Source organism: Lynx canadensis, chromosome A3, assembly GCF_007474595.2.
Source record: "Lynx canadensis isolate LIC74 chromosome A3, mLynCan4.pri.v2, whole genome shotgun sequence".
Classification (NCBI taxonomy): domain Eukaryota; kingdom Metazoa; phylum Chordata; class Mammalia; order Carnivora; family Felidae; genus Lynx; species Lynx canadensis.
In genome coordinates this window covers 43,965,032-43,985,222 of record NC_044305.1, presented here as the reverse complement: position 1 = coordinate 43,985,222, position 20,191 = coordinate 43,965,032, and the positions used below count along the sequence as shown (strand labels likewise).

Genomic DNA, 20,191 nt, shown 5'->3' with positions numbered 1-20,191 from the left:
GATCACTTATTGTTTTTGTCTATATGGTTCTGGGGGCTCACTCAGGATGCCATTTGGTTGCAGTCTGATGGTGGCCGGGACTGGACTCATGCAGAGGGTGTCTTCACTCACATGTCTGGGTGTTGATGCTGGCTATCAGCAATCAGACAGGACCCTGGCTGGGGCTGTTAGCAGAAGCACTTATAAGGGTCTCCATGAGGCCCATGCTTCCTCTCAGCACAGTGGCCCAGTTCCAAGAGCAACTATCCCAAGGGAGAAAGCTGAGTGGAAGCTGTATTGCCTTTTACGACCCAGTTCTGGAAGCCACACAACTTCTGCCATAGTCTGTTAAAAGTGAGTCATGAAGGCAGCCAGACTTAGAGGAGGAGAATGAGAGCCTATCCCCTACCCAGATAAATACCAAAACACTTGTGGTAATGTTTTAAAACACTGTAAGGTACAATCCTTCCTCCTGGGCTAAAAACTACATCCCATAGCTTTCGAGGGATCTGAAAACGTCCAATTACAGGTGGGAATTACCTCCCAATGTGCCAGGCTTTGGGCTGAAGAATATTATTCAGTTGGATGTGTTTTTTTCTGGAAGCCTTTGTAAGTCCCACATTTGGGGGTGGGAGGTTCTGGAAATATGAAAGCATGTAGGACCTAAATACCAGGGCTACATAGTTCCCTACTTTAAAGATGTCGAGTCACTTTGAAAGATGATTTGGTGTGACATATAAACTCCATTTAACACAAGATAGAGCCCCTGAGGGATTAAAAAATTACCTGAGGATATGGATACCTTTTCTTTTGAGTCTGGAGCCAGAAAACCCAGTGTATTCCCCTAAAACAATACACGTGCTAGAGACTAAAGTATGGGCCACATGTTTGTAGTGACACCACGTTTCCCAATTTCTATTCAGGGTTTCAACTGAGTCTTCTCCAAAAATAATATAAAAGCAGGAAGGGGGACAAACTATAAAAGACTCTTAAATATAGAGAACAAACTGAGGGTTGCTGGAGGGATTTGAGGTGGGGGGGGGGATGGGCTAACTGGGCAAGGGGCATGAAGGAGGGCATTTGTTGGGATGAGCACTGGGTGTTATATATAGGAGATGAATCACTGGATTCTACTCCTGAAATCATCATCGCACTATATGTTAACTAACTTGTAAATTTTAAAAAATTAATAAATGAAAAAAACGAAAGAAAAAATAAACTGAGTCTTTTCTGTGGATTTACAGAAGTTCCAGGCCCCAGGCCCTAGCAACACTGGTAGAAATAACTCTTTTACTTTAATTGACTTCAAAATAAAAAGATCTGCCTGGTGGGCAAAAGCTCTGTTTTCTTACAGAAGGAGCTCAGGCAGGATTTTCTTGGTGTTCCTCTTTTTTCGATTTTGACATGTTCTGAGCTTCCCTGGGGTCCCCGGAAGTCTAACACGTGCACGGAGGCAATCGAAGATGAATGAGGAAGGGAAGGCATGTTTCCTGGTTTTCGTGAGAGCCTTCTGCCCTTGGACCCTGGCCTGGAAAGCATTCTCGGTTCATCCAGCCTAAGCCTGCTGCTTGTAGCACCAGGGCTTGGTGAGCAGTTGGCACTTGTACAAACACATTATGACACAGTGAAAACCAATGGGGTGAGTCTGAGTGCCAGTGCCTAACAAGACAAACCCGTGCACGCAGAGGAAGTGCAAAGTGCCATCATGCGCCCTTCCTGGTTCAGGAGGAGCTTTCTAACTTGTTTTACAACATGAAACCGCTTAGTTGGAAAGAAGCAGTCAGTGTTTGGCAATCATAGCCGGCGCCCCACTCACCTTCCCTCTTCTTAGCACTTGGGTGCACAGAGGCCCAACTTTCAGCTGCCGGCACCTGCACCCCCCCTTCAACCAGGTACTGTCTCTAGTCATGGATGCCGCTCTGTCTGAATGAGGGGCAGGCTGGGAATGCTAGTGCATTCCCTGGGAGTGGCCCTCAACTGATGACTGCTGGGAACTGGTGTATACATAACCTGGCTCCCTCACCCCTGGGGGGGGGGAGGGGTCAAAGGTATCTTCTATACCCTGTTGTCCGCAATGGTAACTGGCTGACATGTCAGACATCCTCCCTCTCTCTCTTCCCTACTCCCTACTGGTGTTTCCTGGGATCACCTCCCAGATAAATTCCATGGACCCAAACCCTTGTCTCAGCGTGTGCTTCTAAGAGAACCAGAACTGACTCAAGGTACTTGATGGCTACAACATGAAATTAATGATCACCAAGGGTATTCTTCATTGTACAAGTTGCTTGTGTACCTCAACTACCTACTCCAAATCAACTTGTGTGTCAGGAACTGCAGACAAGCAGACACGGAACACAAACAAATGAAGACCTGTGCCAACAAAAGGTTCTGCTAGGAGAGAACTTGTTCGGGAAAATGAGGATCTCCTCCATTCCAAAGACATGACTCACTCGCACACGCGCGCGCGCACACACACACACACACACACACACACACACACAGTTCCCACTTTAATGCAAAGCTAGTCCTCTTCCCCAACTAGGCATCTAGTTCCCAGTGAGATGCTTGGAGAGAGAATGTCCTTTTCTTTCTGGTGCTGTTTGTGATGAGGAGCATGCCCAGCTCCAGCAGGAAAGAATGCCACACGGGCCTCCATGAAGCAGCTGCCACGCAGAATGCACATGGCTGTTTACACAATGAATCAGACTGTTTTCTCCACCTTCACAGCTCTGCTTCTCCCACTTCTTTTTGTAACTGAATAACTGAATGTCCAGTACTGCATCCAGAGAGCTTATAAGGCCTTAAGGATGAGGGAGATCACCCCTTCCAACCCCTCCCCCTTCCCTTCCTACAATCAGAGCACTTCTGGCTCCAGTCCATGGTTCTGCTCTGGGGGGGGGGGGGGAGTGAGAGGCAGCATTAGGGATGACTGGCCCTTGTCTATAACTAACCCTGGTCAACCAAAGCTCTTACCAATTTGCCAGACATCACAAAGGTCTCTTTGAAAGTGGATCCAATTTCTTTTTTTTCATAATTGTTATTTTTTAAATTTTTTCTTTGATAGAGAGTGTGTGTGCATGAGTAGTGGAGAGGGGCAGAAGGCAGGAGAGAGAGAATCTTAAGCAGTCTCCATGCTCAGCATGGAGCCCGACACAGAGCTTGATCCCACAACCCTGGGATCAGGACCAGAGCTGAAATCAAGAGTCGTCCAGGATGCTCACTTGACTGAGCCACCCAGGTGCCCCTAAATAAGTTTCTAAAAGAAGTGACCAAAATCTGTAAGGCATTTCCTAGAGAGAAATATACCCAACATATTAAGATTTACATGGAAAGTTTGTCATGTGTATGTGTAATCTACATGTAATTTACCAACATGTAATCTACATGTAATCTACATGTAATCTACATGTAATTTACCAACATGTGTATATGTGTGTGTGCCTGCATATAGTAAAGGATGTATCTATACACAAAAACATGAATGAATCTCAAAGACAGTGTGCTTTAACAAGGAAGTCTTACATCAAAGAGTACATATTTTATGATTCCTAGATATAAATTTCTAGAATAAGCATCAACTAATCTATGGTGACAGAAATCAAAAGAGTGGTTATGTGAGGGGTGGGCTGGGGGTTTCTAGAGAAGGGGCATGAAGGAACTTCCTGGGATGATGTATGCCCTAGATGTTGATAGAGATTGGGAGCACTACTGTATGCATATGTCAGAACTCACTGATGGGACACTTAAGACGCATGCACTTCATTGTGTATAAACATTACCCAAAAAGAAGGATAAACAAACAACAAACTCTAGTTAATGATATGCATGCTAAACTATGGAAGAGGGAGTGTATTTATTTCTGCAAATTGTTTTGAAATCCACTAAATTAAACAGGAGAGGGGTGCCTGGGTGGCCCAGTCAGCTGAGCATCTGACTCTTAATTTCAGCTCAGGTCATAATCTCATGGCTGTCGGGTTCAAGCCCCATGTCGGCTTTGTGCCGAAGGTGAGGATCCTGCTTGGGATTCTCTCTTCCCCTCTCTCTCTCTCTCTGCCCCTCACTTGCACGCACCCACACATGCTTTCCCTCTCTCTCAATATAAATAAAAAAACATTTGAAACAGGGCAGATTGATGGATGGATACAGGGCTGGCTAGATGAACAAATCTGTGAGAAAGCCAGTCGAGTCAAATGTGAGTTACAGAACCTAGGTCCTGAGTCTAAGTTCACTGTAAAATCCCTTCAATTTTTCTGTATGTTTGCAAATTTTTATAATAAAATGCTGGAGTGAAAACAAAAGTACCTGAAAGTAGAACTCTTGAGCCTGGATGGGGGAGAGGGGATACAAATTCATAAATAAACAGCACATGAAATTGTGGCATTGAAAAAACAATAATTCTAGATTTACAATGAGTAGATTTACTACTGAGAGTCTGTGTACCCTCAGCAACCACCAAGCGCCATTCATCCTGGGCCCCAGGCAAGGGAACACCTTTTTGTGAGCCACAAACACAAATGATTCCTGCAAAGGGGCCAATGTTCTGCATGAAACTAGCATCAATGGATAAAAACACTGGACAGAGGATGGGTACAGCTGTGTTGATTTTCCTTCCTTTAAATTCAGCATTAAACTATAATTTAACTTAATAAATTGGTCTAGTACTTGTGGTTAAAATGGCACAGGCAGGGGAGGAACTGTTTCTGGAATATGGAAGGATCACTGTCCATGGAACACAGGTCACCTCTTTTCAAATGACCTGACAAAGTTACCTCCAAAGGGCAGACGTGCAGGGTGAACATGGGCAAAATCGAGCACAGAACAATCCCAGCTTCTTTCCCACCTTCTCACTGCCCTTCACTGCCTCTTCTTTTATCTGTCGATTCCATTCTGGACAGCCAGCCTCGCACACTCCATCTACTAAGACCAAAATTCCCATTACCGGTGATTTTTCTATGGATTTTCCCAGGACATTTCAACAAGAATTCAGGTAAGTGTAATTCCCATTTCCCAAGAAAGACCCACTGGGGGGGGCTGAGGTTGATGCTGACAGGCTGTTCATGTGCCAACATGTAAGGTTTGACAATTAAGCACATTTTTACTTTTGGGGAACCTGGGTGGCTCAGTTGGTTGAACGTCCAACTTCAGCTCAGGTCATGATTTCACAGCTCATGAGTTTGAGCCCCACAGTCCAGTTCGGTGGTGACAGCTCAGAGCCTGGAGCCTGCTTTGAATTCTATGTCTCCATTTCTCTCTGCCCCTCCCCCACTTGTTCTCTCTTTCTCTCTCTCTCTCTCTCTCTCTCTCTCTCTTTCTCACACACACACACACACACACACACGGATAAATGTTTAAAAAAATGTTTTTAAAGAATATTTTTACTTTCCACCTACATATTACAGGCATGTTTCAGAGATGTTGTGGGTTCAATTCCAGACCACTGGGATAAAGCAAATGTCTTAGTAAAGTGAGTCACATGAATGTTTTGGTTTCCCAGTGCATACAAAAGCTATGTTTACACTCTGTTGCAGTCTATTAAGTGTGCAATAGCATTATGCCAAAAAAAATGTGTGAAACTTAATTAAAAATACTTAAAATGTTAACCATCATCTGAGCTTTCAGTGAGCTGTAATCACCCGTCACCACAATAAGTATAATAAGAATTCCAAAAGTTTGAAATAGTGTGAGAATTACCAAAATGTGACTGACAGACACAAAGTGAGTGAATGTCATTGGGAAAATGGTGCCTATAGATTTGCCCATCCTAGGATTGCCATAAACTTCCAATTTGTAAAAAGAAAATGCAGTATCTGTGAAGTAAGATAAACCAAAGTGCAGTAAAATCAGGTGTACCTGTGTAATATTAGTATGTCAGATCTGTTTACTTTCCTCCTATAGAAATCTCCATACCCTAATCAACACCCTAATCAATAACCACAATCTCTTGTGCATAACTAATTGAGGCCCTGCTTATGAAACCCCTTAGCACACAGTGGGTGCTCAAAATATGGGCATCCATTCACACATTGAACATCTGCTGTGTGCTACTCTACAATCTTTATTCCATTGATTCTTCATGGCAACCCTTTAGATTTGTACCATGAATTATCCCACTTCTCAGGGGAAGAAACCAAGGCTTTGAGAGTTTAAATGACTGGTCCATGACCCTACAGCCCATAGGTATCAAAACAGGACTCCTCTCCAGGTCTGTGGAACCCTGGTCCACATCCCTACCTCTGCCCAGAAGTACTTTATAAAACATGGCTACCCCTTATCTCTTTTTTCTCTCAATAGTCCAAGGCAGGGTGGGAACTCTGAGTGCCTATTTAGTGACTGAGGTAATAGTCGCTTAAGTGAGTCCAGCCTGACTACACAGACCCCAGTCCTATGCTCCTTCTAGAGTGGCCTGTCCCCAGTACTCTGCATCCTGTTTCTTCCCTTTCTCGGCCAAGCACCCCTAATCCCAACAGCATGGACACTGGGTGAGCTCTGAGGCTCCGTGCAGGCTCAGGGCTAGGGAGCCAGGCTGGGCTTTGTGCAGAAAGGCCTTGGCAGGGATGGACAAGCCACTGGGCTGGGCTCATGTCTATTTTGTTCTGAGTCCGCTTCTAAAAAAAGCTGCTAATCTTTAATTCAGGGATTTTATTGTTCTATTATAGAAATTTCAGCCAAACTAATGGCTTAAACTATATCAGGAACCTCAGAAGCGCCAATATGAAAATCCAGACATGTACTTATTTAACCTTACTCTCCAAGGTGGAATGTGAACTTTGTCATGGGCATAGATAGGGCCTAACCCAGTAAATTCAGACTGGGGGTGGCCATCAGCCCACAGGCCATGGGGAGCCCCCACGTAGGAGGAAGCAATAGGCTGGCTGCCTGATGCCCAAGTATGCAGTCTGTGGAAGGCACACTCAGTGCACTAACTCAGATATGCCCTCCCCATAGCCCTCAGCCACACTGCCTGATTACTCCACATAGCCTGTTTTTAAAAGTCTGAGGCCCAGAGGAGCTGCCATGAGCCTCTGAGGAGAGACGCCCTGACTGGGTCTCATCCTACCCTAAAGCTCCCAGAGTCTACCCCAGGCCTGAGCATGTCCCAGTGAGGTCAGGATCAGAGTGCCCACTGAGATCATGATGGGAGAGACAAGTGCTCAGCAACCACCCAAGGTCTAAAGCACAAGAGGAAATCCCCTGAAAAGCAAGGCAGGAACACTCCCCCTTGACCCTGATAGACACACATTTTAAAATACAGCTAGGTGAAACTCCATCCTGGTGTTTCCCAGGGGAAGAAGTCTTAGAAACAAAACCCAAGGACTGTCCCCCCCATGATGGAGTCTGTGTGGCTCACAAGGAATGCCAGTTCTCTTTCTCTGGACCAGCTTTCCAGAGCTGGCTGGTGCATGGAGACAGGTGGCCTCAGGCCACGGTCTCAGCCCTGACTGCACCCTGGCATCACTGGGGAGCTCTCAAGCCATTGAAGCCTGGTTTCCAGCCAGAGACTTGAGTCGTCTTGGTGTGGAGTGGGGCCTGGATTGAAAATCTCCCCAGGGGACTCCAGGGAACTAAGCCAGGGCTCCTCGCACTCAAGTGCACCTAACAAGCCCCAGGAGTACTTGTGAAGACCCAGATGGCAGGGCCCACTTCCCAGAGGCTCTGGCGCAGCAGGCCTCAGGTGGGGCCCGGGAACAAGCATTTCTGACAAGCTCCCAGGGCTGCTGCCCGTCTGCTTCGCTTTGAGAACCATTAAGTTATCTGAGAGCACCTGTATGAGAACAGGGTAGTGTCCTCCTGCTGACCTCGATTTGCAGGTGTGATTTCAGGCAGACTCCACACACAAACAAGGTGAGGGGACATGGCCCAGCCCTGTGGCCAGAGGCAGGAAAAGTCGAGACGTGCAAGGACTAGTCCTTACTCTACTACCAACCAGAGGTGGATGCTGGACATGCCACCCTTCGTACCCCCTTTCATGCCCCTAGACCTCAGTCCCGGCTTCAACTGTACAATGAGGCTATCTGTGGCACAAGATCATTTTGGAATGTGTAATTCAAGAAAAAAATCCACAGATCACCTGGGGTGTGCTGCGGCACCACCAAGGAATAGGTAGCAGGCAAGAATGAACTCCCATAGAGCTGGAGATGGGGCCAGGGCCACATTTGCTCCCTGGCCTCAAGGAAGAAGTGGATGCCACTGTCACTATCAAGAGGCCACATGGGTGCAGCCAAGGGGTACACTGGGGCCAGGAGGTGACTAACCCTTGAGCTGACCCCAAGGCAGGTAGGTGTTCCTGGCCACCCCATTCCAATGCCCGTGGCCTCTACACACAGGTGAGCTCACTTCTCACTGCTCTGGGGGTACCTGCAAGGTAAGCCCTGGGGATACCACACTCCCCAGCAACCAGCCCCTCATGGATACTTCATCCTCTGACCCAAAAGGGAAGCAATTCTAGGTGTAAGGAAGATTGCATTAGTCCACACCAGTGGTTTTCAAGCATTTTTATGGGAGTGAACATTACCTCTTCTACTTTAAACAGATCCCTACAATACGGACAAACAACATTAAAGGTTCTTGACTGTGTATCTATGTGTGGGAGAGAAAGCAGTAAAGTAAAACTCACAGACCCCTGCAGCCCAGGGGTGTCATGTTAAACATTAAAAATATTTAACATGACACTAGTTTTAATACGGCACAGGCACCATCTGGGGGAAGGGTCAGGGAGAGGGGGGATTTTTTCTTGTCTTAACCTCCCCTCCAGGCCACATCAGGTGCCAGTCCCAGGGCCTAGAGCAGGGTGTAGCAGCAAACATTCCTATGAAGGACCACAGAGTAAATACTTTAGGCTTTGCAGGACCTATGGTCTGTGTTGCAACTACTCAGCTCTGCCTTCATATAGCAAAGGCATCCACAGACAACACATAGATGGATGTGTATGTCTGTGTTCTAATAAAACTTTATTCACAAAAACAGTCAACAGACCAGATTTGGCCAAGGGCCATGGTTTGCTGAGCCCTGGCTTGAGGAAAAATGTTTGGAATCAAGAATCCCTAAGCTTCTTTCCACATTTATGACTACGAATTCTCAATTCTTTAACTCAACTTGCCTTGCTCTCAGTCTAATTTATCTACAAACAATACAGTCATTCCTCACTTTCAAATATTTTTTGTTCCAAGATCCAAACATGTTCCAATAAGCTAGTAAATGTAAAACTGCTTTGAAGGTCTAAAGTCCTGTGCAAATAGGCAGGCCCACAAAAGCATCTAAGAGCAGAGCTTATCATCCTTCACCTGTGTTTTGGGAAGATTCTAGGTACCACTGATTGGATTAGTCTCCCCAGGCTGCTTTTAAAGAACAAGGCTGTTAAGAATGTCTCAAGAAATAAGTCCTAAAGGGATCATGTAGCTAGAAGAAATGAATAGCGTCTGGCCCTTTCCTCCCAGAGCTGGAGACTTCTAAGCCCTTCATTAGTGTGAAGTAGAAAATCCTGTACTCCTTATCTTATCCTATGTGTCTATACAGTGGCCTATGAGGCCAGAACATGGCATTAGTCAGAAGTCTCCTAGTTAATCTCTGGACATGTCTCCTTCGCACAGCTCTAAGAATGTTGCACTGTGGCCAAACTATACTCAATAAGCTATCCATCCTTAAAACAGTCTTCATGATCCCACCATGTCCTAATGTGCCTCAGAGTGGCAAAGTCCTTACAAATGACTGCCATCACTCTGCCTTCCACTGTATTTCTGGTAACAAAGACAATGGGGCCACAATTTAATGAACATGTACTGACTGAGGTTCCAGCTGTTCACATAGCTCACTTCACTGCATGATTACAACTCTGTAAAGTGGGTGTCCTGCATTTTGCAAATGGTGGAAATGAGGTTCAAAGAATTTAAGAAACTCACCTGGCATCTCACAGGCTGAAAGTGATGGATTTGAGATTTAGGGTTTATTCTGGAACTTAAACTCTTACATTATTGCCAATGATTCATGTATTAAATGTTCATCATTTTTCCTAGGGTTCTTGTATTTACAAAGAAGAAATGCAATTTGCAATTAGGCACAACTGGGACCATTCCCAAGGTGAAGAGAGAGTTGAATTATGTCACCTTGAGCAAGTGAGAATCATGAAGGTTAAACCAAGAGCTAAGTTCACCTCAGAAGATGTCAGTCTGGGTTAGGATTTTGCTGTAGAGGGAGAATACTGCTCTTGTAAACAGATAAAAAGAAACAAGTTCAGGGGTGGGGGGGGGGAATAATGTAGCAGAGACTAGCTAGCTGTTCACCAGGTCTGCTGTCTCTTATTCAAGGGCATTCTGCTAGTATACAAATCCCAGCCTCCCTTGAAGTGAGAAGTTGTCCTGTGACTGAGCCTTGACCAATGGAATGTGAGCAGGAGTGAGGATCTCACACTCAGCTATGCACAAACCTCCATGCTTTTGCCTCTTAAAGCAAAGAAGCACAACCACCTTGGAAACCAAGTGTGAGGATAAGAAAGCTTCGAAATGGAAGGCTTCAGAGTCCATGGAACACCTCTTGAAACAGGGCCCCCAAAGACCAGAACCTTCCACAAGAAAGAAAGAAACTCCTTTTGTGTTAAACTCCCAAAGCTAGACTTCTTGTTACAGCAGCTACTATTACCCTGTCTAACTAATCCAGTAAAGAATCTGACACAAATTAAAGAGCAGATCACAATAAGTGTCTAACTTGTGGCACTTAAGAATGTCAACAGCTATTTTTTGAACCATTATGAAAATTACAAATGCATAGGGAAGCTGGTGAAAGTTCAGTAAGCGAATATAATAAAGTATAGATTTTAAGACTAAAAAAAAACCCTTAGCTCTTTCCTGGGTTCAATCCCAGGGATAAAACACTGGGACAACTGAAGTTTGTCATTTTTAGTACTGTGGATGTATTTGGTTAAATAAAACATATTATTAAAGTAAATTTCACCTGTTTCTGTTTACCTTTTTAATGTAGCCACTAGAAAATTTAAACCTCCATCTGTAGCTTGCATTCTAATTCCACAGGACGGTGCTACTCTAAATCATGCAAATGTCAGGCTTTCCACCTGATCACCAGTATGTTTGCAGTATCTATGTATGACAGTTGGGGGAGGGGCTCTCCTCTGCTTCTGACAAGTGCATTCACCCACTCACCCACTCTGGATATTTTTTTCTTCATGTAACAGATAAGAGATGTGGCCTTTCCACGCTTCATAGATTAGTCATGCCCAACCCTGTGTCCTGTGGTTTCAGACCAACTGGCCTTTTTTTTTTTTTAAGTTTTTATTTAAATTCCAGTTAGTGAACATATAGTGTGTAATACTACTTTCAGGTGTACAATATAGTGATTCAACACTTCTATACAACACCTGGGGCCCATCATGACAAGTGCCCTCCTTAATCCCCATCCCCTACTTCACCCATCCCCTACCCACCTTAGACCAACTGGCCTTGATGTTATGGTTTAAAGTCAAAAAACAGTAGGACCCTGGGGCACCTGGGTGGCTCAGTCAGGTAAGCATTCAACTTTGGCTCAGGTCATGATCTCACGACTCAGGAGTTCAAGCCCCATGTCAGGCTCTGTGCTGACAGCTCAGAGCTTCAAGCCTGTTTCCCTCCCCTGCTCACATTGTCTCTCTCTCAAAAATAAACATTAAAAAAATTTTTAAAGGAAACAGTAGGACCCCAACACTTAACTTTGTCTGTGACCTGCAGCCTGAACTAGTCTGTGTTGCCTGCCAATCTGGGGCCATACTCACCCCTTGTATTTATCCCATATTGCTTCTCTTTTATGGACCTCTGACTTCCCTCCTCTATTACAATTCACATTTGGCTCTCAGATCATGTAGTTTCTGGCCATTTCAGTAGACCCCTGATTCAGTAAACCCTCCTGGCATGCCCCATAGGTACCTACAACACAGGCCTGGGGTGTCTTTCCCATCTTCAGGGACCTTAGACCCAATTAAGCCAGGCAGAGAGAGGGAGATGAGCCCTTTATCAAAAGAACATCCGGTGATCTCAGAACGAAGCCCATGCCAAAGGCTATCATTTTAAATAGCTTCTTTCTTCCAAAGTTTATTTGAAGGAGGCACTCAGGAAAAGCTTATTTCCTTAAAACATCAAAGAACCAAAAACCAAAAGATGACAGATTCTTCTGGAGACAGACTGCAAAGTGTATAAATAAAAATCTGCAAAGTGCACAAATAAAGATGACAAAGAGTTCATTTCTGCCACAGTTGTCCACCACTCTCAATATTACATTTAGCTAACTTAATTTTCCATGGATAAAATTTATTCAAAGTTAAATTTCACTTAATAGGTCATCTGAGTAAACAGTTTCAAGTGTTATTTGCCAAAAAACAATATGTTTCCAGGCTCTAGATGAAATCGGCAGTGTCAGTGTTTAAGAAAACAACCTTAAAAATTCACAGAGGACTGGAATAATTGCAGAAAAATTGGAGCCAGAGCTTAGTCGTTTTCATGCAGTTCTGAAGGTAAAAACAAAATTACCAATTTCCACCAAAATCATGTCTTGGAGTAGCGTGGGGGGGGGGGGGGGGGGAAGATAATGCCATTTAAAAATAAATTCCAAAATATTGCAAAAAAATGTATCTTTAAAGTGGCAGCTGTCATATGAAGACTGTGCCATCTCTGTGCTGTCACACCAACCAAAGAGAGCACTGACACTGTAACGGGCACCCTGCCTCCTGGTCTTTCCCTGGGCAGTGTTCTGGGTACAGGGTTTCCAGAGGAAGGAAGAAGGAGAGGGACAGGGAGAGGGGGCAGGAGAGGGGTAGAGGAGAAGAAGAAAAGGGAATGAGGGTCAAAGGAGGAGGTATGACAAGCAATTCTGCAAATGCAAAGAAGTTATTCAAGGCAGTGGAGCAGGGCAGCTTGGGGTGGAAGTTTTCATGAATCTCTCGTCTTGAAATTTCATGCAACTATTGGATCTGTACAATGGAAGGGATAGAAAGGATAAACTAGTTGCAGATCTATTTCATAGATAAGGAAACTGACATCTGAGAAAGCAAACCAGCCCCATATCCTGAACAGAGAATATAAGGTCATTCCATCTCCAAACTCTGAACCTACTTACTCTAATGGCCCCTGAGGCCAAGGGTTCCAAGAACACAGCCTGAGAAGCCCAGTGACATCACAAATTCTGCTAGATGTACTTTATGACAAGAGCCAAATTAACTCCTGCCTGTGACCCTGGCACCATTACTCACTTGGCCATGGCAAATGCTGGCACCCCAAACACTCAGGTCCCCGAGTAAATAAGTGCCCCTCTGAGCACAGAGGGAACTCCAATGCATCATCTTTGGAAGTACATTCTCGCTCTGCTGACATCATAACAAAGAGGAAGGAAAGCTGGTCCAGAAACACAGGGCTCACTTCCTAGCCCTACATTTACGGCTTTTGAGAGCAGGGTGCCTGGGTGGCTCAGCAGGTTAAGCGGCTGACTTTGACTCAGGTCATGAGCTCATGGTTTTTGAGTCCGAGCCCCACGTCGGGCTCTGTGCTGACAGCTCAGAGCCTGCTTTGGATTCTGTGTTTCCTCTCTCTCTGTCCCTCCCCTGCTCATGTTCTCTCTCTCAAAAAAATAAACATTAAAAAAAAAATTTTAAGACTCTTGAGAGCAGACACTAAGCATTCAACCAGTACATGCATTATTCTCTGCATACAGGGCTACTCTGACCTCTTAAGGAAACCAGGGCAACTGGGCCTTGGCTCACTCTAACTCAGTCCTCCCCTCCCATAGTGAGTTAGAGACAGAGAAGATGAAAACTACTAAATTTTCCAAACCAGGATCTTATGAGTGCTTTAGCTCTCAACATTTTTGCTTGAAACACCTGTTCCATCAAGACTGAGAAGCAGACCTCCAACAGCATTCTGGAAAGAGCACCAAGGCTACCGGGGGGGGGGGGGGGCATGTGTGTCCATGGTCATGGTTTGGCCACGTTCTTGTAGAAACAGAGCATTCCTCAGAGGCGCTGTGCTCATTACCATGGCAAGATCTTTCAAGCTTGTCTGTATTAGAAGATGGTGCTGGGACATCTCAGCCCCACTTAGCTGACTGCCCGGACTTGGGCCACCTGAGGCAACGGCCTGTTGACAGAACCAGATGGACCGTATGTGCCCATTCCTGTGAGGAGTGGCTGGAGAAGGTAGTTCCATGACCCACTTGTAATGGAGGGATGGTTGCCCCCAGCAGAGAGTGAGAAATACATGAGTGAGCTCCCACTACAGAACTACCACCACACACAGGGCACTAAGCTGTTCTTATTACTTCATTACCAATTCTCACAGCAGTCATGAAAGGTCAGAATGATTATCTCAATTTCTCAGAGAAGCAGACAGATGCTTAGAAAGCCTATTTCTCCCAAAGCCCAGAGCTTCTAAGCTGGGATTCAAATGCAGGTTGAGTAGGACTCCAAAACCCAGGAAGAGATGGAGCTCTCAAATCTACATGTCCACTTTATCTTCTTGAGGTGCTTCCAATTAAGCCCAGAAGATGAGGAGATGTTCAAAAACAAATGGAAGTTCTGGATCTGCCTGTCCAATAGAACTTTCTGTGGTGATGGAAATATGTTATGATCTGTGCTCTCCAATATGGTAGCCACAAGCCACACTCAGCTATTGGGTATTTGACATGTAGCTAGTGCAGCTGAGAATCTGAATTTTTAATGTATTTAATTTGAATTTAAGTCACCACTGAGTGTCCATATTGGACAGCACAGTTAGAGACATTTTGTAGCAGAAATATTCAGCAAACAGAATGGTCACAGCAGGCTTGGTGAAGAACAGAGGCTCCAGGCAGGCCCTTGATGTATCAGGACTTAAAAATATCCCTCCTTGTTTCAGGAATGACCACTTTCCCTGTAGAATTTGGCTCGGAGTCAAGGGCTCCGGAAATCAAGCCCAGTTCCCATAGCACACAAATGAAGAAATCGAGAATATTCCTTTTGGGTCTTTATTCTTTCTGGACTGCCTCTAAGCAGCATTATGAGCTCTTGTTCAGTCCTCCTGCTGCCCTCTAGAAGCCCTTCCTTCTCTCTCCCCCTATGCCCTCCTTGCCAACATCAGCAGGTGCTGGGCTTGTGCTCTTTTTAAAAACCTGGACGTGTTTTCTACCTGGAACTGAGTCATTTCCTCTCTTGAAATGCCTTTTAATGTGTTTATTCTTCTACACATGCCACTCTGAGAAAGACACTTCTTGACACAGTGAGCATACTCTGTGCCACTCACAGAGACAACACCACCTCCCTCAACACACATCCCTCAACAGGGAACAGAAGCCCTCCATCACCACTGGCCCAGAGCATGGTGGCTGAACCCAACCTGGAGCCAGTCACTGTATTATGTGACTCCATTCTTTCCCATACCAAAGGTGACGACTGGCCTCCATAATGCTGTATTTCCTGTCTTCTGACATCCCAATCACCATCAGCCTCTTAGCTCCAGAAAGATGTTGAAAAACGCTTGGCTACAATGCCAGATCAGTAACCAGGGTTCTTGGCACATCTCTCTACAAACGGCTCTACAAAGGCTCTGTCTGCTGTGTGTGGCACTCGAACCCGTCACATCCGTTTTCACTTCTAGCTCACATAGCAACTATGTGCTTCACTAACCTTCAAGAGTGTTCCTTCAGAGCATTTAATAATAGCCATGGTGACCCTTGAATTTTCCAGCTTGAGGAATATAGATTATGTAGTGCTGAGGGCTATTGTGGGGTTTTTTTTTTTTGGGGGGGGGGGGGAGGGGGTGGCTGGTAATCTATTTTTAATTCCTTCCTGCTCTGCTTGGAAAGTGACTGTTAAAATTCTCAGTATGGTGGTGAAGGACACCCCTACCCACCTTCCCAAAAAAGAGCAGGCACACAACTTCACAGAACACCTTCTGTTCTCAAAGGTCTAAGATTCTTTGGGCTGCACTGAAGACTGTTTATATCTTTCCAGCATGACACTAAAAATAAGACTGGTTTTTGGATGTGGGATCAACATTTGGTTGAGCTCCTGAACCCTCAGAGGGGGCACACATGGGGCCCATGTCCCCATCAAGCAAAGAAAAGAGGGTCCCAGAGAGTTGAGAAGTCCAAGTCAGGATTGGCAGAGTAGAGCTGCAGGCCTAATACATCCCCATGCCTGTTTTGTACAGTCTGCGAGCTAAGAATGGTTTTTAAATGTGTAAAGGGTTATAAAAGGGTATTTTAAAAGGCAAAAACTTTAGACACGGTATATGGCCTACAAAGACTGAAATATTTACTGTCTGGCCATTTGTCAGACAAGTTTGCTGACCCCTGGTTGGAACTAGCAAGGACCTCAACCACCTAGAGGGTGCTTGCCATTTCCTGAGATTCAGTGAGCTAAGTTCTGACAATTCCAAGTCCCCCTCACTCACGTTGTGTTTGTTTTCCTTTTACATTCAGTAACACTGGAAATAGAATGTTCCATATCTTTCTGAGGAAAAACACAACAGGTATCAAATATATAGTTTATAAATGAATATTCACTTCTTCCAAAAAGACCAACAACATAGGTAGGGATCTGGTTCAATCCCAGTGTCTTTATTGTGACACAAAGAAGGCTTCTGCTTAAAAACCAGCCAGAGAGAATTCCAGGGATCAAAGCAATGATGACCACAGAACATCCTCACTCATCCTGTTCCAGACTTAGTTTCCCACTTGAGAGCACCAGCGTCCACCTTTGATATCAGCATCACTGATGTTGACTTACCTTGTCGCCCATGCCCTAGAAAAAGAATACAGAGGTAGAATCACAGCTGAATGGTCCCGGGATCTCACCTTTCAGTTTCTTAGATGCCTGCTCTAAATGTCCCTAAGAACGTCTGGATTCGAACTCAAAGGGAAAAAAGCATGGCATCCAGCCCTTCCTCAGACACAACCAGAAAAAATGGCAGCCACTGCCCACAGCAAAGCTGTTACTATTACCTGGTTCAGTGCAGTTCTTGCTGCTCCGGAGTCCTGCATCTTCTGAAGTCAGAGTATCGTTCACCTGCATTAACTTCCTCCCCACCGTCCATTGTCTGTCTTCCCCTAGGAGGTCCATGAAGTCGAGGTCTGGAGAGAAAAAGGTTACCACACATCATTAACAGTCGGGTTTTAGCCTTTACCAATGCTGCATGTCCAGTGTCTTGATCAGCCATCATTTGCTCACTGATGAGCCTATACACCCCATCCTGGCCCTTATTGTACTTCATCCATGCTGCCTCTAACTGCCTGCGGGCTTCCTCTAGCGGCTGGATCCTGCTGGGCCCAAGAGAGGCAGCCCTCGGCCACTAACCAGTAGGGAGTGTATAACTAACTACCTCACCACTCCAATGGGATGACTATTAGGTATGTATTCTTTCTCCACTGGGAATATGCTCCTGTTGTCTACAGTGTAACTCTGCTGATAAAGCACAATTTATTAACTGCTGTCCTTCCTTGCCTTAATTCCTCACTCCCAGTAACATGCTGATAATGTTTAACAACCAACTCTCCAGGGAAAGAAAGGTCCTGTTTTATAGCCATTGGCCAATTTCCGTAGTGTAAATATTCTCATCATGGCCAATTTCAACACGACCAACATGACCTCACTGAACACAGATTTGAAAAGAGATGGGCACAATTCAGTTCTTAAGTCAGCATGACTGTCTCTATCCCACCAGCATCTACTCCCGTACCAGTATTTCCTTGAGCCACTTCTCAAATAAAGCTACTGCAACTGAACACTTGCCCAGGATCTGCTTCTGGAGGGTTGTCCAAGATAGGGCACCATGTCGATGTCCCCAGCATCTAGGCCAGTGAATACACAGATGAAAGCACAGATGTGAAAACAGTGAACCACTGAATGCGTGATGGGATGAGCAGGCTAATAGTGCTGAGGCCTCCAGCCGACATGACTGTAGGGACCAGGGGAAAGAGCTAAGCAACAGAGAGCATCTAGAGAGTCATAAGCAAACAGGGAAGAGTATGAGACATGATGTCTGGGGCCTTCTGGAAGGGGGAGGGAAGAGAAGAGGAGAGGAGAGGAGGGGAGGGGAGGGGAGGGGAGGGGAGAGGAGAGGAGAGGAGAGGAGAGGAGAGGAGAGGAGAGGAGAGGAGAGGAGAGGAGAGGAGAGGAGAGGAGAAGTTGTGGAGAACTCAACATTGCTTTAGAGTGCAAGGAAAGTAAAAGAATTCAGCAATGAATCATGAAAGGAAAGAGGAAGGGGAATGGTATAAAGCAAGGTCAGCAGAAAGGGAATTTCAAGAGTGGCCAATGGCCTTGACCACTATGGACAATTCAAGCAAGACAAAGGCAAAGACACAACAGAGCTGGACATCAGAGAGCCACTGGAAGGTGGAAACAGCAAGCAAAGATGGTCTTTCTGGTGGCTTAGCACTAAAGAAAGATGTGGCATGAGGCAATGGCCACCTCTTAAGTGTCCAGAGTTGCTGTGGTCAGAAAATGGATCTAAGTAAAAGATGAGGATCATGGGTCAAGTGGTGTTCATGAAAGGCCACAGGGTACATCCCACCCAGCCACATCAGTATGGTGTTCTGAAATGATCAATGAAGAGCTAGGTCATCATACCCATTCCTCTATTTCCATGGTGATTTTAGTTTCCCAAATGATTTCACCTTCATTACTGAATTTGAACCTCACAACACCACTTAGGAAAGAAAGAGGGAGCAGGGATATTGTCCACTTTGTCCACTGTTGCCTCTCTAACACCCAATCACTCCTGGTTCTGAGGAGATGCTCGGTATATGTGTTGAAATAACCATTACCACTTTGAATATGGATAAAGTAAGACTCATGGAAGTTTCTGGAAATCGCAATGCTTGTAGGCATCTCACCTAAGCCACAGGACACACATAATACCAACAGCTCATGCACTGAGATCTTCCTCAAATGGAATCTGCTCTCAAATTTAAAATTATCAAGATATCTCATTATGACTTATGCATATTAGTCAGAACAGCCACTAGGCATATTCACATAAAAAATGTACAATGTGGAACCAAACTAGAATAAACAATAAGTTTAGATTCTGAAATGCAAAAGCGTACATGGAGGCCACATATATTAGTTTAGTCAAAACTGAGAGAGCAATACCAAAGATAATTCAAGGTGAAAGCAAGACATTTGTGTACTCTGGTTAATCTCAACAGTTAATTCTTAGGATTAAGAATGGTGAGATGCAAAGAAAAATATTTTCAAAAACTCATAAAGAAACAACAAGGTCAGTGGTCTGAAAATCCAACAATCAACCTGAAATGTGAATATAGCACCATATTGTCACAAATGATCTAAAAGTGTGGAGAAAGACATCCCATTTGTCTCAGGCTGGGTTTCCACACAAGCAGCCCAAGACAAGGATTTGAACGCTCGTGTTTCCTCTGGGGGATGGAGATGATCCCAGGAAGCACCTGGGGGGAACAGGGACATGGGACAGGTAAGAGGAGCCAGCCAACAAAGGGTACGCTTCAAGCCAATTGCCAAAATGAGTAAACTAAAGCTTGGCTCCCCTGGAAAGCTCTGGGGGTCAGGGAAGACAGGCATCTAAGACACTCAAGGAGTGAGGAAGTTTAGGTATGTATCCACCCATTCCTGATCTGCCATTGGTTGAAGGCTATTTCCAGGGGACATGAATTCCCTGGCACTTCTAACCTGCCACATGGGTGTCCAAGGTGGGCTCTAGTGTCCAGAAGAAGACCTTAGACAATGAGAGGGAGATGCTGAAAGTTAAGCAGTGCCAGTGTGCACTGAAGAGGTAAGAACAAAGAGATATGGGCAGGGCAACAATGGCATCTTCCAGTCTGCATGAGATCCAAAGATAGAGTGGTGCTAGGGACCAACAGATTGGCCATTCTGCTGTTTCATAATCTGGGTCAAAGAAAAGTATTTTGTGGTACTACAATCCTAATGTTTAGGAAAACTCCAAAGATTTGCAAAGAAGCAAGTGTCCCTTCCAATGACTTCCAAAGTTATTTCTTAGGCCAAGTTTCCATGGTTCTGTAATTCTGAAAGAAAAGCTGATACCAATTAAGAGATATAAAAATAAAGCCAGCTATTGTAGCAGAAAATTAGAGAATTTTTTTTTACATAATGATTCAATATCTTCAGGCATTAGAGACTATTAAGGCAGCACCTCTGGATTCCAAAACCTACAAATTTTTATCTCAACAAAAATATATTTGACCACTAACCACTGATCGACCAATGCAG

General features: G+C 45.0%; 1 protein-coding gene across 2 annotated transcripts in view; it reads right to left on the bottom strand.

Moving 5' to 3' along the window:
* SLC24A3 (solute carrier family 24 member 3) overlaps positions 1–20,191 on the bottom strand; it is a 487,209-nt gene that overhangs the window by 405,877 nt on the left and 61,141 nt on the right. For both annotated transcript variants that reach the window (XM_030310180.1, XM_030310179.1), the window contains exon 2: positions 16,927–17,055. In XM_030310180.1, coding sequence (XP_030166040.1) covers positions 16,927–17,055 — 129 coding nt within the window. The remainder of the gene's footprint in view (positions 1–16,926; positions 17,056–20,191) is intronic.